Genomic DNA, 19,668 nt, shown 5'->3' on the forward strand with positions numbered 1-19,668 from the left:
AAAATCTAGTCTGGAAAGACTATTCTTTTTTTTGTAGTGGCTGATTAGCTTATCAAAAATCATTAAGTTTGAAGAGTCAAAAAATACAAAAGCACTAGGAGAATTAGTACATTATTTTCAAAAGCATTCAATTAGGACAATTAGACAAAACTTAGACTACATAGCTGAAAAATTAAAATACAATAATAATATCTAGAAATTCCCTAGTACAAATGAAATAAAAGAATTCATTAATTTAATAGATATAAGTAACCCTAACGAAGTAGAACTACAATCTTTAGCAGTAATAGAATAACTAAAAATAGAAGTACAAAAAATAATATAACAGAACAAGTAGAAAAATTACACATCAACTTTGATAGATTATTAAATTAATGACAAGCTAGTACTAGAACTAATAAAGCATACATTGAAGCATTAGGAAAAAAAATCAGTGCAATTGATAAGGAGCTAGTAGGATTATCAGATTACTCAACATCAGTCCTTAGCAATAATATACAAATTAGGCAAAATAATATTATTATACAACTATTAGTTAATATAATAGAAAAATAATGTTGCTTTATTAACAACTATGTGTATCATAATAACATAATTGCTAACAAAAATACCCACATTTTATATATGTAATTACTAATTATTTAAATTTGTTATATTCAAAATTTCAAAAATAGTATATATATATCTGTGTGTGTATCTAGTGACATTTATTCTCACATTGTTGGATGAAGTCCAAAGATTAATCTCCCTCATTCAAGATAACACAATAATATATACTTGCATCGTGCTATTATACTAAAAAAAAAAAAAAGGTATAATCCAAATTTATTCGAAAAATTCTGATTTTTTATTCAAAATTTCTGAATATCTATCAAAAAGTTTAGAAAATGTGATATTCCAAAATAATTCAAAAATTCCGAATCAGAATGAGATGTTGAAATTCTGATTTTTTTTGGAATGGAAATTGTAATAGAAATTTCATTCCGAAAGTTTTTGAATTAGAATTAGAACACCTTATTTCTGATCCGATCTGATCCGTCTGAAACACACCTCTATAATATATAGTCCTAAACCAACAAGAAGTAGGAGATGGATACCAAAGAATTAAGACTCAAAAGTGTGTCAAAACCAAATCTAGAAAGCTGAAATTGAGCTTGATGCTTGAGTGTCCATCCTGATGCTCGAGCATCCAACTCCTAATTTTGATCCACACCTAAATTAAACAAGGAAGAATGAGGCAAAACCATTCCACCAATTATAAGCATTTTTTATTTTAATCTCAAAATTTTCCTTATTATTTTTATATGATACCAAAAATGCCTAGCTTCATAATATATATATATATATATATATTTGCATGTGAATTTTTATGGTTCAATTAGGAATGGCCATTTGACCCATGGGTGTGGGTACCCGCAAGATCTATTCCATTAAGGGATGGGTTTGGGACACTACTATTGGGTTTGGGCTGGGTATGGGGATTTTTATAAAACCCACATATAGATAAGGTGGGTTTGGGTAATACCCATGGTACCCAAATATATATTAAATCTTTTATTTTTATATTAACTAAAAATACAAAAATCATTAAAAAAAACTATTATCGAAACAGCACAAAAAAAAAAAATTCAAAACACAATTGATGGAAAAAAAAAATGCAGAGCGCCTCTGCTATTTGCACCTCATAAATCTCAAACTAAGGCTTAGTTACTATGTTTGATTACTGAAAAAATTTTAGATTTTCCTAGAAAGTTTGGTGAGCACTCTCTTTCTTCTTGTAGAATTTAAAACTCCTTACACTTCCACTGATCAATATAGATACATATTTATACAAGTCATTGACGTAGCTTATAGGAAATAGCATTCCCTAAGGAACTAGGAATAAGACACATATAAGGACGTACAAGTAATCTAAGTCCTAGAGCTATGTGCAGTCTTTGATGTCCTTGCATAACAAGTCTCCTGGTTCAACACGCCCTCGCAAACTTGACGGCCTAGGAGAGACATTTTGGAACGAAGAAAATGAAAACGCTGCTTGTGTAAGCCCTTTGTTAGAATGTCAACAGGTTGATCAATAGAAGGAATGAATTGTACGTGATGAGAACCAACCTTGACACGCTCCCAAACAAAATGGTAGTCGAGCTCGATATGCTTAGAACAAGTATGAAATACCAGATTTGGAACCATATAAGTAGTGCTAAGATTATCTCAATACAAAGAAACAACAGTGCTAACAGGATGACAAAGCTCACGAAGAAGAAAAGATCCATAAGGTATCTGCATACACATGACCAAAAGGCCGATATTCGGATTTTGCACTAGAGCGAGACATGGTACGTTTCTTGGCTGAGCTCCAAGAGACAAGATTAGAGCCATGAAAAACCATATAATCCGAGGTGGAGCAACGAGTGTCAGGACAGCTGGCCCAATCAGAGTCAGAAAACCCACGAACATGCAAGGTACTTTGTGAGAGCCGAAACATGAGACCAAGCTCCATTGAACCTTTGAGATATCATAATATTCTCTTTGCAGCAATAAGATGTGTGTGAGTGGGAGCGGAAATGAATTGATCAATGTGATTCACCGCAAAGGAAATGTCGGGTGTAGTCATGGTCAAATATAACCTGTGAGGTCCTTGGTTTTTCTTCCAAGACCGTTTAAGTACTGTTAGCCCCAAAATCTTCAAAGACGAATAATTTGGCCTACATGTGTGATGAACTTAGAAATCGGACCGTGTATCGTCAGATGGGCTTTCACCAGTTTTCTGTTGTCAGATCTTTATTTGTTTTTGAACGGCGGGGTGAAGTACCTGCTAAAAATACTCTGACACTCAAGTCAGTGTTTGTCTAAGTCGTGCATACTCAAATGGTTGAATTGCCCACCTTTTTGAATGACTGTGGTTCTGTATTTATAATCGACGATTTCTTGAGGATAAAACTTACGGAGTGACGCGTCTACCATCCCGATGTCCACGCGGAGTTACTTGCCTTCCACACCCATGTTCACATTTCGTTTAATCACGCGGATAAACACAGTTGCACCTGGGCATTCCAATAGGATAGGCCTCACATAAACCCAAAGTTAAATTCTTTTAATGGGTTCAACCCCAAATTTCGTTTAGTTAATTGGGCTACAAATTTATATTCGAGCCGTGAAAATATTTCCCCCACAATGCTCCTTTTTTCTTTTATTAAATTCCTAAAATTTAATGAAAGATAAACCAAAAACCACTAGTTAAAATTCAACCACCTTTAAGCCAAATCAAACTAGGAAAGACTAATAACTTTATTACTCAAATTTCAACTAAGAAAAGAGAGAGAAGAATGTCTCCCCACAGTGATCTTTTCCTTCACAAGTGCTCACATGATCTCCTTCCCTTTTTCTTTCTAAGCACTTATCACCCATTTGTTGGAACTCGTCGTTGAGTCAACAGTGCCCAGCGCTCTGCTTCAACTCCGTTAAGGTTCAGCCACGCAGCAGCGCATCTTTCACCTTTACTGTGCGTTGCAGCAAGGCGCATGTAGAAAGAAATCAACGACGCAACCAAACTTGTTGTGACCCGCGTACAACCACACAACCATCTCTACACGTAGCACTACCTGCATCACACCGAGATTCTGCCATATTGAAGCTTAGTCATGAGAGGTTCAGCCGCGGCTTGCCTGTTAAGGATCAGTTCATCTCGTCGTTCAGCCTTGTCATGTGACCTGCGCGATGGTGAGGCTCGGCCTTACTTTGGCTAGTTCTTTTCGTTCAGTCATGCGTGACTTGCGGGAAGCGAAGTTCAGCCGTTTACGAGGTTCAGCCTGCTGCGACGTTCGACTTAAAACCTCGCGCAACAACGACCCGTCTCGCGCATTCAAAGTTCTACCCTGAGTTGAGGACGCGCTACCTGGTGAGGTTCTGCCAATGCAGCCTTGCTGCTCCTTCTCACGCTCAATTTCATGTTGCAAGTCAAAGTTTAGCAACAGAGAGTCGAGATTTAGCTCGCTACTACGTCCAGTTCACCTTCGGGCTCTACGTGGTTCAGCTATATCAAGGATCAGCAACCTATGTTGTATCAAGGTTCTTCCCACCTCAACTTTTAGTCCATCAATGAGGTTCAGCTCGCGCTAAGGATCTATCACTGATTGCTCGCGCCGCGTCAAAGTTTAGCCATACACGCGAAGGGTTTAGCTGCGCTTACGTCGAAGTTCAGCTGCGCAACCAAGTTCAGCTACTCTCGACGTTCAACCATGCTGAGGTCGGTTCAGCCCTTTTATTTGTATTTATATAGAAAGATTAGCCTTGCAGCATTGAGGATAACACTTATTTACGGATGACATGGCATGGTAACATTACCAATTAAACTTTCTTGCAAATTTTCGCATAAATTTCCTGAACTTAACAGCTAGTATTAAAATCATCATAACTCCCTTTAGAAAACTCGAAATCACGATCCGTAAAATTCTACAGAAAGCCGACTTGCAAAGCTTTCCAACGATATAAGGTTCATTAGCTAATTCCTTCTGAAGAGGTGCAGTTTAATCCACGAAGTTGACTATTCAGCCTGCGAGGTTTAGCCATGTTTGAAGACGTTGAGGATCAGCCCCTGCACTGCTCGTGTCGACGTTCAGCTGTGAGTGCGAGGTTAGCCACCTTGCTCGCGCCAAGGTTTAGCTGGTTCAGCCCGTGCAATCTGGAGAAGTTCAACTTGTGCAATTGTCCGTGCTACGCATGGTTAAGCCAAGGGTCGCTGCATCCTACGTGCGCAGTTTGAAGTTCATCCACGTCGCGAACTTATTGAAGTTTAGCAAGTTCAACTGTTCGAGCTGGTTCAGCCTGTGCAACCTAGAGACGTTTAGCTTGTGCAATCGTCCGTGTTGCGCAATGTTCATCCAAGGGTCGCTGCGTCCTACGCGCGTAGTTTGATGTTCATGCACGTCTAGAGCTTGTTGAAGTTGCAAGTTCAACCGCACTCCACTTTCTTCATGCGACATCGAAGTTCATTTAAGTCATGTGGTTCATCCAAGTCCCGTCGCCCACCACGTTGCTGAGTCTCGCATTTACCGCTTTGTGCGTTATGCCCCTTTTCTTTTTTGAACAACATATATATTTTATAAATTCAGGTTCATTCATCATGGTTAATATTCAACAACATTCAACAATTCTTTCTTTGAACATATGGCTCGATTTCTTTAGTTTTTTCACAAGCGTGGGTTATTTTGTTGAATCCTTTGGCCGAAAGTCTATAGCTATTTCGTGAGCTTGGGTTATTCTTATTTTCTTGAACCCTTGGCTGAATTTCTATAGCTCTTTCATGAGCTTGGGTTCTTTTCTTGAACCCTTGCACAATATAGGTTCATTTGTGCCCCTAGTGTTTCGTTTTGTCCCTTGGATCATCTGCGAGTCCCCGGGATCATTCTCGCGTCTTCGGGATCATCCATGCGTCGTCCCCGGGATCATTGGATCGGTTTCTTCGATTCAAGAAAATATTTTCCATAAAAATTTTGACTTCATTTTAACATTTTAATAGACAAAGTGGAATCCATATATAACTTAACTTATTGAATTTAATTAACATATATACTTATTAAACATAAATCTAAAGAAAAATACTTCCTTGAGTTTATTTGTCTGAACTTCTTTAAGGTTGAAGTGCCTTAGACCGTATTATTTTTGCTCAAATTACTTGAAAAATTGTTTGCATCAAGCAGATGACATGGGTTCAAAGATAGAACAACTGCTACCCAACTGATCAGAACTTAGACTTCCCCTATAGCCTTTATTTTCTTCGGGTACGATTTTCTCCTTCGGTGAAATGGACACGGTCATCATACAGCAAGCCTGTATTGCCATTTCTTCTTAGTCTTATGCACCCGTCTGCCCGGTTCAAAACTTTTATCATGTCTATTGGCAGCCTTTTGATCAGGGTCTTGTGCATTTTCGTTCCAAGTATCAATCCTTCCCGAAAGGCCAAATAAGCGGTTTTTGGGTCGCACTCATTGAGAGTTGACATCTCGGTGATGAACCGACACAAATTATCCTTCAACTTCTCTTCAGGGTTCTGTTTGGTGTTGAAGAGGATTGTCATGTCTTTCTTCTTTCTTTGGTTGCAAATGAACTCAGAGATGAAGGCTTCGTATAGCTCGACGAAGTTCCTGATCGATCTCGACTTTAGTTGTCTGAATCACGTCAGAGCTGAGCCCGAGAGACTCGAGGGAAATAGCTTACCAATCAAGGCCTCGTCATCCATTTCCAGAATCATCTGCTACTAAAAGTGGTATATGTGCTCGAGCGGATCGGCGGTTCCATCGAACATCTTGAACTTGGGCTGGAAGAATTTGGCAGGTCTCTTTGCCTTCAAGTTCTCCTCTGTAAATGGAGATCGGCATATTTCCCCGACTGCTTCCAAGGCAAGTTCGGCAGAGGTCTTTGTTTTGATCCCCTTCACCATTTTATGGATTATATCTCTTAGTTCTCCTTCTATAGGTCTCTTCTGACGTCCATGCCCGGAGGGGCCTGAACCATTTCCACCATGGCCTCTGGCGTCCTTCATTTCGTCTGAACTTACCTCAGTTGAAGATCATCCTAGGTTCTTTCATTCGCTTCTTCTTCTTTACACATCTATTGCCTTCGTCTTGCTGTCTTTCAAATTCTCTAACTTTCTTCAACGCTTCTTCGACTATTCATCTAGTTTCGCGGAGTTCACCAAGTATTTTCTTTATGTACGGAGGTGCATCCCCAGCTTCTTGGGAGCCATGCACCCAAATTTTGCTACTGAATAGCAGCAGTAGGAGATCTCGGGCTGCTCCAACCAAGTCCGATCCATGTCATTATGTTGATGAACGGCATTTGTTCTAGGAGTTCCCACAGATGTCGTCAATTGTTGGACCCAAAATCATCAAGAAAGAATAATTTGGCCTACAGGTGTGATAAAGTTGAGAATGAGATTGTGTATCATCAGATTTTCTAATTGCGCTCGTTGTTTGTTGTCTAATCTTGATTTATTTTTGAACAGCAGGGTGGGATACTTGCCAAAAAATACTTTGACACTCAAGTCAGTGTTTGCCTAAGTCGTGTATGCTCAAATGCTTGGATTGCCCACCTTTTGAATGATTGTGGTTCTATATTTATAATCAATGATTTCTTGAGGATAAAACTTACGGAGTGATGCGCAGGTAACTCCTTCCAGGCATCTACCATCCCCATGTCCACGCAGAGTTTCTTGCCTTCCATGCCCACGTTCCCATGTCGTTTAATCACGTGGATAAACACAGCTGCACCTGGGCTTTCCAACATGATAGGCCTTACATAAATCCAAAGTTAAATTATTTCAATGGGTTCAGCCCCAAATTTCGTTTGGTTAATTAGGCTACAAATTTAAATTCGAGCCGTGAACATATTTTCCCACAAGTACCCTATTGTAAAGCTACTAACCCTATAGTTAGTTAGTTAGCCTTGTACTACTTTTTGGAACTTGTAAGGTGCTAGGACTACAAGTTCTTGATTTCAACTTATCTTATTTTGTTGTTAATTTTTGCCTAGTTTGTGTGTGATTTTCTAAAGTTTGAGTTATGCTTATTTAAACTTCAACAAAAAAAAAAAAAAAAACATGTCTTTGTAACCAAAGGGTGTCACGGCACAAAGGGGGTTATGTGCAATGAGCATATGTTTGTTTAACCTTTTATTTTAATGGTTAGGCTGGACTTGAAGGGTTTTTAAAAAATGAGAAAAAAATAATAATAATAGATCAACCTAGGACTTCTTAATTAGGGAAAATGCTTTATAGGCTCTAATCATATGGGCTATGGGAACTTGGGCCAGACCTAGAAAGAAAGAACTGATGAGTGTTTAAAATACTCATCACCAGCGCACACACACACACCAAAACACAACACACGCAACAAGAAGACCCTTCGTTTTCTTTAGAGAGTTCAGACACTCTCTCCCTCTTAAATTAGACCTACTCTTCCAAGAAACCACAAAAAAATCATCATCTCTCCCTCTCTTCTTTTTCTCAAAATCCAAAGGTACTGGGTAGTGTAGAACCCTAAGAGGAAAACCTTTTCCTCTGACCTGCGACCAAGAGAAATTAGAAGCAAGGTAGCAAAGGTTCTGTTAAGGGAGTTTCCAACGTTTTTTACACATTTTTTAAGGAACACATATATATGTCTTCATCCAATAACCCATGAAGGAACACATTTTTGACATCCAATTGACGAATAAACCAACTGTAGTTGACAATAAGGCTAAGAACAATGTGAATGGTTGTAGGCTTGACAACAGCATTCTGGTGAGGAGAAGGTGGAACAAGTGACCAAGTCTTATTTTTCAGGAGAGCATTAAACTCCTCAGTTATGGCTTACTGCCATTCTAGAAAGCGAGAAGCTTGAGAAAAGCAAGTGGGCTCCTCTCTAATTTTAATATTTTTTGTTCTCCTCTATTTTAATATATGTTGTTCTCCTCTTATATCAATAAAGCATTTTTTTGACTAAAATATCAAACTCCAATCTAAAGAAGCATTCGAACAAATTAGTTTAAATTTTTTTCCTTTTCTATTTTAATGTATGACAATATAATGTTTAAATATATATTTGTTAGTATTTGAAAAATGTTTTCTTTTATAATAAAAAAGTATTTTTAGAAGATTATTATGTTTTTTCATTTCATTTCGAGATTTACCAATTACGGAAATGGGAATGACAAACCATTTCTTAACTTCGATTTCATAGTTGTTGGAAACGGTTGAATGGAAATCTCAATACCATTCCATTCATGGATATATAATGGCTATTCTCATTCTCACATTATAATAAAACAAACAAGGCCTTAACATTCTGATTCATTCTAATTTCAATTGTATGTTTGAAAGTTTATTTGGACAAAAAAAGAAAAGGTATGAGTTTAATATAAACACTTAACTATATAGGTCATTTCAACTAAGCCTATGAATAAATATTTTTTTCAAAAATGCACCCAAATTAAGATTTAACTTAAAAAATACACGTTTGTGAGTTAAGTATATGCATGGCTTTTGTTGACTAGACTTTTTTAATGATATGAATGCCACATTTTTACCATGTGAATTAATAATGTCACGTGGATAACAAAATCATTTATAAATCACAAAAATATTAAAATATATTAAAAACTAAAAAAATAAAAACAACTAAAACTTTCCAGCAGCTTCCAACCCGACCCACTTCTTCTTCTTCCTCCCCTCCTCCTTCTTCACCCATCTACATCCATACCCATTCCCTTAAAAAAAAAAAAAAAAAAAAAAAAAAAAAAAAAAAAAAAAAAAAACTCAAACAATTAACAAAGAAAAATTGGAGATAAAACAGATCCATTCATCTTCAACCAGTCTTCTTCTTCCAGCAGATACCCAACAGCCCCACAATCCTATCAAGAAAAACAAGAACTTTGAAACCGACAAATTGATTTCCATGGCTTCCTAATCGCCTACAACCACGCCCTTCGCACGACCACCCACCCACCCACATCCACAGTCACCTCTTCTCCTCATTTCGGATCCACAGCCACAATCACACCCACGACCCGACTCCATAAGAACAAACATCCAACACAACAACAAATCATCTCGATCTTTTGCTTGAGAGTGGGTGAGAATTAAGAAGATAAATTGATTCATACCCAAAATCACAGCTCGATCATACCCAAAAGTCTTGTGCTTGATCACATCCAATCGGGTTTTAGCTCATCTTTTGCTTGAGAGTGGGTGGGAAGAAGATAAAGTGAGGGGGGGGTGACTCTGCACATGTGTGGGTATGAGTCTAGGTGGGTGAAGGGGGAGGAAGAAGAGAAAGAAGGTGGGTGTGGTGGTTGAGGACGATATGCACATGTGTGGGCATGGGTCTAGGTGGGTGAAGGAGGAGGAAGACGAAGACGGAGGGGATCTGGGCTGGTTTTTAGTTATTTTAGTCTTTAGTTTAGTTTTTAATTTTCTGAATATTTTTGTGATTTTTTAATCATTTTATGTCCACATGGCACTATTAATCTATGTAGTAAATATTTGGCGTCCATGTCACTATAAATGTCTACTAAAAAAAGCCAGGTATGCACTTAACTAACAGACATTTATTTTCCCTTCATTTTTCAAGTTAAATCTTAATTCAAGTATACTTTTTAAAAAAAGAAAAAAATTTATTTATGGATCTACTTGAAATTGCCTATAGGCTATAGTTGAGTCTCTATAAACTCTATATTGAACTTGAGCTAAAAAAAAAAAATGTCATAAACTATTACCATATTTAGGACGCAAAATTGGAGTTGAGATTATACAATTCCAATTCAAGTTCAAGATCTCTTGCACTTATACCAAGATAAAATTGGTTGGATTATCACTATTCCCAAAAGTTTAAACTATTGGGTGCTAAAAATGACTATGTATTACACACTTCAAGCACAATCAATCAATATAGAACTAGTGCTTAACACCTTCACACACAATTATAATTTATTTGCAAGAATGTATGATGGATATAAAAAGAGTCAAATAATAGCACTTTACAAATGAATGAAGATGAAGCTGTCAAAATCAGTTTTCTCACATCCCATATGATTGATTGCTATACATGGGAGGATAGCAGTCCTAAACTTTGACATCTACATAGGAACCAAAGAATCAAATGAGGAAACTAAGTAGGTGCAACTATACAAGGAGAGAAAGAGTAGATGCAGTCTTCTATAAACCCTTAGAACTAGGAACATGAATCCACTCCAACTGGAGTTCCACTTCCCCACACTCCACATTTCTGAGTCTGAGGGCCATGGATTGGACAACTTTGCCCTTGGACCAGACAATGCAGCTCTCTTCAGCAAGGCAGTTTTTCCTACTTGGTTGTGTTTTTGTAATTATGGTTCCATCTGGGAGGCCTTCCAAATCCAAGCGCATCTTCAAGACTGTAATAAATGGACCAATATCAAACTCTGCATCCCCCATTGCATCATCAAAACTAAACGTATCTCTGTCATACACAAACTGCACCAAACACATTGAATGAAAATTATCATTAATTAAAGCCCATTTCACAAAAGAGTCAATTTCTCATCCCACTCAGGATTCAAATATACTACTTACAAGTTTGATTGGAAGATTTGGATCTACAACAGAAAGAGTCAACTTCTCATTCCACTCAGGACTCAAATTCCTCTTTACCACTCGAGTCCTCAACTTCTGCATCAGAAAGTAGCCAGGTTTAATAAACTAGAAGTTGACATGAACAAGCATCAGAAGCTAAAATTATCAAGCAACAAAATGCATGTTATCTGATTCAAAAAATAGTTTTCTTTGCTAATATGCAATTTAATTAGGTCCAGATGTTTGCAATCTCTGAGACAGCATTTAGATATTTGGAATCACATGCATTTATAATCTACAAGACAAAATTAAAAAGTCATTGGGTGGAGAACCATATAACAAACTTTTAGTAAGTTTTAATTGGGCAATCAAATCCTCACACCTCCATATAAGCTTTTTGCGTTCTTGTTTGAATACTTTAAAAATAATAGAATATAATTTTGGAGCACAAAGGATAAACTAGAGGTGGGAATAGTAATGTGTGTCCTATTTTTTGTTTTTTTTTTTTCTTTCTAATTTTCTGGTGACATAGTTAATGAGTCTTATTGGAAGTCCTTTTCATTCCAGTGGAGCAGATACAACTAACAAAGCAAATAGTCCACATTACCACCAGATTCAAATACATTGATTTAATTTTCTTCACAGTGAAAGAAAAATAAAAAGCACCCTGTTTTGTCTGGCTGATTTTTTTTTATTAAAAACAACAATGATTAAAGCCAAGGAAAAGGATCAAATAATTAAGAAGCTTCCAGAAGGCATGGCTTAAACCAAATACTAATCAATTTTAAATAAATAAAAAAAACCTAAATGCTTCAGACTACACCAATTCAAACACCCAGTGATTTTACCATTAGTAATCCAAAGTACGGTCATCTACACTCTAAATTTGAAGAAAAATTAATCAAAACCCAGAAACCCAGAGGTCCAAATGGATGAAGAAAAGCAACCAAAACACAAAACCAGAAATTAAAGACCATAAAGAAAGGGAAATTACCTGTTCGCCCATTTTGACAACAACATAAGGGTCACTGCTTCTCATATCTCTGACAGCAAGGTTCACTCCTCTTTGGATGTGAAGTCTGAGAAGACCCATCATGTTGTCCATTAGATCAGCAGATTTTGTGTTTTGCAAGAGCTAGAAGAAGTTGAAGAACCAAAACCCAATGAATAAGAGTAGGATGGGTGTGAAAGATTGGTGTTGTGGGTGTCTGGGTGAGTGAGGAGTGGGTCTCTGTCTAAATTGTGACGCGGTTGAATGAAATTTGATACCAGACCACAACCTTTCACGCCTTTTATAAATGTCTGAAAGAGTTGGCGTTACCCTAAAAGCCCACACCCACAGGTCCCACACACACCACAATTCCTATGTAGGCTAGGTTTATAATATTATTTATTTTAATTTCTGAACGTGATTCACGCGCTCTTCCAGACTCTCACTCACTTTATTTTTCTCCTTTGACTTTGTTTTTGTTTTTCTTCTCAGAGAGTGCAAAGTTTAACTTGGGCAAAAAGTTTTCCGTAAATCATTTTACGAGTATTATTTAGAATTTAAGATTTTGAAAATTAATAATTATACACATTTTATAATTTAAGTAAATTAATAATATTATATTATTATATCACATAATATTACAATCACACATAATATTTCTCCAAATTTTATTTTAGTGGGTGAATTTTATTTGTTTTGAAAGCTAAGGCGCGTGACCCATGATTGCGGACTCGATTGCAAGTTTACAGCTACAAGAAATGAGCAAACACAGTGTTACAGTTGGTGATTGATTTGAGTAAAAATTGGGAGGATGATGACAAGCGCGTAGAAACATCAAGCTTTTTTAGATGATGACCAAAGCTTTAATTTGGGTGTTAATTTCTGGCACTGCCTGTTATACTGTGATTACTTTAAATTTTGGTCTTTACCTAGATTTCCTTATTGTTAATAAGGGTATGAATCACGTTCACTTATGATAATGATAGATTAAAATACAAGTTCTTTTTTAAAAAAATTAATAAATTATGCAGCTATTATGCTTCTCATTTTGGTTAATATTTTAATTATTGAATTAATTAGGATCTCATCCGTTTTCAGACTCAAAGCTAATTTGAACAGTTGAATGCATATAGATATCACTTATATTATTACATTCTCACGTTTTTGTTGGGGGGTGGTGGGGTTTTAAACCCATCCTTCAGCAATTACATAATAGTTTTGAGCTCATGAGCCATTGTTGTCATAGTGGAAATTTTTGGTGGTCAATGGTTGTCTTGATAAGCGAAGGAAAAAATTGCCAAATATTGTGGAGTGTGTGTTTGCAAATTCTCATTTTAAGCAATTGTATATTATTTTCGATAATAGTGTCAATGGTTGCGTATTTATATAATTAAATTGTATCAGTCTAGGTATTACCGTATTAGTATAATTAAAATATATAAACCACAAATTAATATAATTGAAATTAGTCTTAATTTAAAGATGATCAAAATGAGGCACCGGATCCAAAATCATTCTTTATTATTTTAAAATACTCACGATCATTTCAGCTCTCCCATAATGATTTATTCGGAACTTTCAGACAAGAGTTGTGTCCTATTAGTTTCGTTTATTGTTTGGACAAGGGGCTGTTGGAGGTACGTTTCTTAAACTATATATGTTAGGAGATTTGCAAATCAAATTTATTCGATTAAATTATGTTTTACTGTTTTAGCTTTGAAAGTCTTGCTAAAATTGTCAGTGGTTTCTTAAACATGTGGATTCTTCCGCTCACCATAATTATATTTTTGTAACTGAGCACACTGACTCGTAATATATAATATTATTTTTTGAAAATCACAATAAAAAATTATACATCTAATTTCATGCAATTTAAAGCGTTTCAATTACAATAATTGTAGACCAAAAGACAAAAGGAAACGGTCAAAAAGTTACTTCAATATTATTCTTCAACCAAATGTCCCTCTCTTTGTCTGAAATCATATGTATGTTCATATCAGCCCTTGAAATCATAATTAATTATTTTGTTAAAAAGAGATTATAAGTTCAAATTCTCTTTAAAAAAACATAATTAGTTGGAGATTTCCAAAGTCATTACATTTAGGAGGAGCTGTTATGTTGAAGAAGTTTAGAATATATCCAATATGAAAAACCACGTACATTGATTGAAATTGTCCATTGCTTTAGCTGCAAGCATTGGAGTACAACCCACACTCCCACTTGAGCTCACGGGCCACGCCACAAAAAGTTGGATCGCACACAACACACTCGAGAGTTCTAGATATTACATTATTATCAGTATATGAACAAATTGTAAGCTTTACAGTATTCATATATAGTCAAATTAACTGACCTTATTGTGGAATAAAATTAAAAAATTAATTTGTGTTGCCACACTCTAAATCAAGACCAATGATTATATATATTGATTGTTATTAATGTGTGGTCGAAATTCATAACAGTCTAAACATCTTAAATTGCAAACTACCAAATAACAAAATGCCACCCTGTATATATAATGAACCTCTTAAGATATTAGTAAGAGATATTTAACTATATATAGCTAGGTCTTTACTCATATTTTCTTATCCACAAAGCATGAAACATTTTTTTTTTTTGGTAATTATAGGTTGCTTGCATATGTCATTACATGACAGTTACACGCATTACCATTACCATTACATAATTTAATGTTACCGCGAACATAGCAGTTACATTCGTTAAAAATTAATCATAAACTTATAAATCTCCTAAATTATACTAGGAAGATGTTATTTGGCCAAACTTTTTCTTCTAAGTACTTCCTTTTCAACTTATCTACCCTTCATACATTTGACTCTACAAGTAAAAAAATAAAAAATTTAAAAAATAAAAAAATAAAACTAGTGAAATAAATTGATGCCACGTAAATTAGAAATAAAATAAATAAAAAAATAGATGGGGCATTAATCATTTTCCCTGCCCTATAAACTCAAATGACTCTTAACAAACCTAAACAAAAATTATGAGAAAAAGATCAAAAGATAGTAAAAACAAGTCTAGCTGATCAATAACTGAAATGATGCAATGTATAAAACGCTGAAAATTAAATCTTTAAAATTTTAAATCACTGAATGCACATTTATGAATATAATAAACAGATGTCAAGAATTATTAATTATGTATGCTAGTAAATATATAGGATCAATTTTATATAAAATTGTAATGACCTAATGATAAGATATACAGCCATCTATATTTGAAAATACACCAACTTATGTGTCCATGATTAAACCATGGAAAAAAATTATATATGCATGCATGTTAATTTTATATTAAATTGTTATATTTGTAATTAAAATATTGTTTGGAATATAATATTTATGGGTGAGAACAACATTATAATTGCATAAAGTTTCTCTCACACACAAAACTGATAAGTGAGCAGGAGACATTCCTCCATATTGTATACAAACTATCAGTCATAAACAAGCCAATTGCCAACCTTCATGAAATGATCACCTGTTGGCGCCTATATATTTTATTAGTTTGACCCTTTAATTTTGTCCCCAACTCGATCCCTAGTTTTGTTATATTATATTAATTGCTGAAAGTTGACTTGCATACACTGACACTGTGCATGAAAAAAGTCGTAAAAAGAGCACATGAACGCAGACAAGGACCAATATAATATATGTAGTCATGTAGACTACACGTAGTTTCTTTACACGTTGTATATATTAATTTTATATATAATGTCATGCATGCATTCTAGAATTGTAGAAAAAGCTAGCCAAAGCTGCGGGCTGCGGTCATCATATTGCATGCGCTTTCCGACGGTGGACATTATATTGGCTATATTCTAGGTAGCTTATAAATCTCATTGACTGCTTTATTTATTGTAAGTTAATTTCTCGAACTTAGGTTTTTTTCTTTTTTGTTTTTTTATTTTATTGGTGATGGCCTCATGGGTTGACTAGCTTCCTTTCAGTTGATCAGTTAAGTCTTTCACTGTATCTTCTCCCAACTTAAGGATGATCATGTCACTACAAGAAAAAGAGGGAACAAAAGGGATCTCGATCAGTTCACAATTGCAATACCCGTATTGAGCCCTCTTTGTATTTGATATCTAATATTGCATAAAAAAGCAGCCACCTATTAAATGCTTAATTATTCTATAAGCTTATATAAGTTATCAAGCTAGCTATTAAGTGACTAATTTAAGAATATGTACACTTAGCTTTATAAATATATGAGATTAGTCTTCAACACAAACCACCATCCCTTTGACCAAGCTTGGGTTATAATGTAAAATACCCTTCAAAAAAAGCATAGCCCGTCCCTTTGTTCCACTTGGCTCTCTATTGAGCCAATCACTCTAAGTATTGACTCATTTGATGGGAAATGGATTCTCTATTTGTTGTTGGAAGGATCAATGAATTCCTCACAATCTCCAAAGAGATTAAGTTGACCATTCACTTAGGGTCTTTTTGGATTTATAGATTTAGATTTGGATCTCAATCTATGCATTTGAAATCCATATATTTGAAAGGGAAAATTACAGGAAAATGATTCCAACATATGTGCTGGAGCCAGATCAAGACTCTAAAAGTGCATCCGTCAGAACTACTACTTCACTTAAGTATCAAACACTACAATATTATCTAGCAAAGCTCACCAATTTTTTTTGGTAGGAATAGATGCAATTGCTACTATTGTTAGTTTGTATTGCCCATTGCCACCCTGCAGTCACTATAGAGCATGTTGGAGGTTGGTGATGGGGTGGCAAGGGAGCTAATGCTACCCAAATGTAGGAATGGTGGAATCTTCTACCAAAACATGCCATGACAGCCTGGAAGAATGTTCCTCACCAATGCTACAGTTAGTTGGTTTCAATTTTTCACCATATCTAATGAGATTGCTATATTGGTGGAGGATTGATATTATTAAATAGATATGTCATGGATTCTTCTACTATCTTGTTAAAAGTGGGTTAGGTAGCTCACTAATTCCAACAATAGCATACTGCATTCTCACCTTCTTGGTATTGGTTTTTGATTTGGTTTCATTAATTAAATGTCCTTCACCATGCAAAAAAAAAAAAAAATAACAATGCTTACTAATTAATAGTAATGAATTTTCATGTAACCTCAAAGGAACACTACTAATTAATAAACTGCTCATAAAATCTGAAAACGCATACTTGAACCAAAAGTAACTTGCATTACACACATATATCTGTTGAAGCCTAAATTACAAAACATTCTATCAGTTTCCTTCAACATTCTTACAACTAAGAACATCTAAAACAATTAAACTTGGTCAAGCAACAGCTCCAAACCCGCTACAAAATACGTAGATACCCTGCCAGTTTTCACAAAAATATGACCAAGCTTTCACCATCAATATCATCCCCTTCAAGATCCCCTTTCATGAACTCAAGATCCTTCAATACCATCAATCTCACAGAACTACAAAATGAAATTTCTTTAATTGTACCAAAAAAATAAATATATAAATGCCCCGGTAATTATCAAGAGTGTACCTTAAACATGCAACTTTATCCTCTTGATTTGTTGTTGCTTCTATAGTAACTCCCTCTGCTTCAAGAACACTATTTACAAGTCATATAGTGCATATCTATTAAATTTACTGATAAACAAACTTTTTTGTTGTACTTATATATATAGAATTAACCAACAACAATACTTAGCCCTTGTGCATCATCTAAAATCTACACAAATATATACACCAATATATAAACCATGCAATGTTGAATGTTCCATATTGATGTAGAACAAGAAGTGGATTCGAAGCTTGAGGACCGGACCTCTCCCCAGAGGACCGAACCTCTAGAAACTCACCATTGAAGCCATGAAACTGAGGACCGGACCTCCAGGAAGCCTCCATGAACCTAAGGACCGGACCTCCAAAACCTCCAGCAGCTCCTAGCTTCACCATGAAGACCGGACCTCTCCGAGCAAAATCTAATACTTCATATTCCTTTTATTTTTGAGTCTCAGAATTTACTACGAAATTAAGTGTTTGTTTATAGCCACAAAATCATAAGGAAATTTATAAAACATAAATAAATATAAACATATCTAAAAAATGAAAAAAAAAAAAAAAAAAAGATTCACAACAAATATAAACAGATCAACTCTCAAACTCTTGTGCATAAGAAAGAAGCTCGCTTTTTATTGTCCACAACATGACTCAAACTCAGTTCAACTATGACAGAGGTCTCTTAGAAATTAGGGATCTTGGACAAGGCAAAAATTAGGGTTCATGGTGGGTCTCACCATAAATTTTTCATATCCTTCTTCGGGTGGTTCAAAGGATGTTCTTAAGATGATGATGATGGCGACAATAGAAACGACTTTGAAGATAGAAATTCTTCAAAGCTTCAAATTTGAAAGGAAACAATGAAACATAATAGTTACAACCCAAATCTTCCTCTAAACACCAAATCTACAAATTGTAATAATTTTCAAAATCCCGAAACCCTAGAAGAAAATTTCATGATTTGAGAGAGGAAGAGAGAAAATATTTGTTTACCCGTGTGTGTCCTCTAAATTGTATCCATGGAGAATGCAGGAGAAAAGATCTTGGGACATAGTAGTGAGAAGGTGTGAATCTATGTTTCCATTGGGTTGTTGAGCAATCAAAAGGCAAGAATAGAGAGAGGAGGAAGAAACTAGTTGATTGAGGTCCATGTCGCCGACGTTGGCAGCTGGACGGCGAAGAGATGGCCAGAGAGAGCTCACAACAGAGGAGAGAGAAGAGAGAGAAGATAGAGAAAGAGAAGTGGGTGTGCGGCTGCTTCAGGACTAAAATGAGAAGAAAAATGTTGAAGTTAGGTCTTTATAAACAAAACATAACTGACGAATTTACTAAATTGCCCTTTAACTTAAAATACCCGAATTTACAGCCATGAAGCAGAGGACCAGACGTCCACCTTAAGGACCTGACCTCCAGGAAGCCAACATGAAGCTGAGGACCGGACCTCCACCTTGAGGTCCAGACCTCAAGAACCTCCAGCAGTCAACACATTTTACAGCAGCATCCTTAACACAACTAAGACATTCAAAACATGTATAATCTACTGCAATCTTAACACAAAATACAGTTATGCCAACAAAAGTCTAAATATAACCACAAAGCATTCCATGTTGGTAGGAAAGCAACAAGTGAAATTGTACAATTACTGATTATCATTGATTGTTTATCGCTTACCTGATTATTGGTCCTTTCAAAACTTTAACAGTCGGACCAACTAAGAACTAACTTCTACTGAACACAACCGACCCCTCTGGTTTGTGTAGCAGGTGCTTCCTCATTCACGCACAACCCAAGCACAAAGAGGAACCACAATTTCTGAAAAAACCCAGGTCTAGGTGCCACAAACATGAATAATGGTAACCATAGAAGCAAAAAAACCCATGAATTTCCCCTACCTATGCGCAACAATAGCGGAAGGATTAAACCCCAGTTATCTGGCAATAAACAACCCAAAGGGAACCCACTTTCCGATGGTGACTAGAGGAGGAGCAACCCTTTAATTTGGAGATTTGAACCGATCGGCACTTTCTGGCGTGAGTGTTGACATCCACCG

At 35.8% G+C, this 19,668-nt stretch overlaps 1 protein-coding gene across 1 annotated transcript; it reads right to left on the minus strand.

Annotated features, from left to right (window-relative positions):
* Positions 1–10,416: 10,416 nt before the first annotated feature.
* On the minus strand, positions 10,417–12,213 carry LOC147286392 (protein C2-DOMAIN ABA-RELATED 1-like). Its single transcript, XM_086239715.1, has 3 exons — positions 12,078–12,213; positions 11,084–11,179; positions 10,417–10,984 (listed from the first exon to the last, which is right to left on the minus strand). The coding sequence occupies exons 1-3, from the start codon at positions 12,186–12,188 to the stop codon at positions 10,688–10,690; spliced, it is 504 nt and encodes a 167-aa protein (XP_086095841.1). The 5' UTR covers positions 12,189–12,213; the 3' UTR covers positions 10,417–10,687.
* Between the last annotated feature and the right edge of the window lie 7,455 nt (positions 12,214–19,668).

This window comes from Dryas octopetala, chromosome 4 (genome assembly GCF_963921425.1).
Source record: "Dryas octopetala chromosome 4, drDryOcto1.1, whole genome shotgun sequence".
Classification (NCBI taxonomy): Eukaryota; Viridiplantae; Streptophyta; class Magnoliopsida; order Rosales; family Rosaceae; genus Dryas; species Dryas octopetala.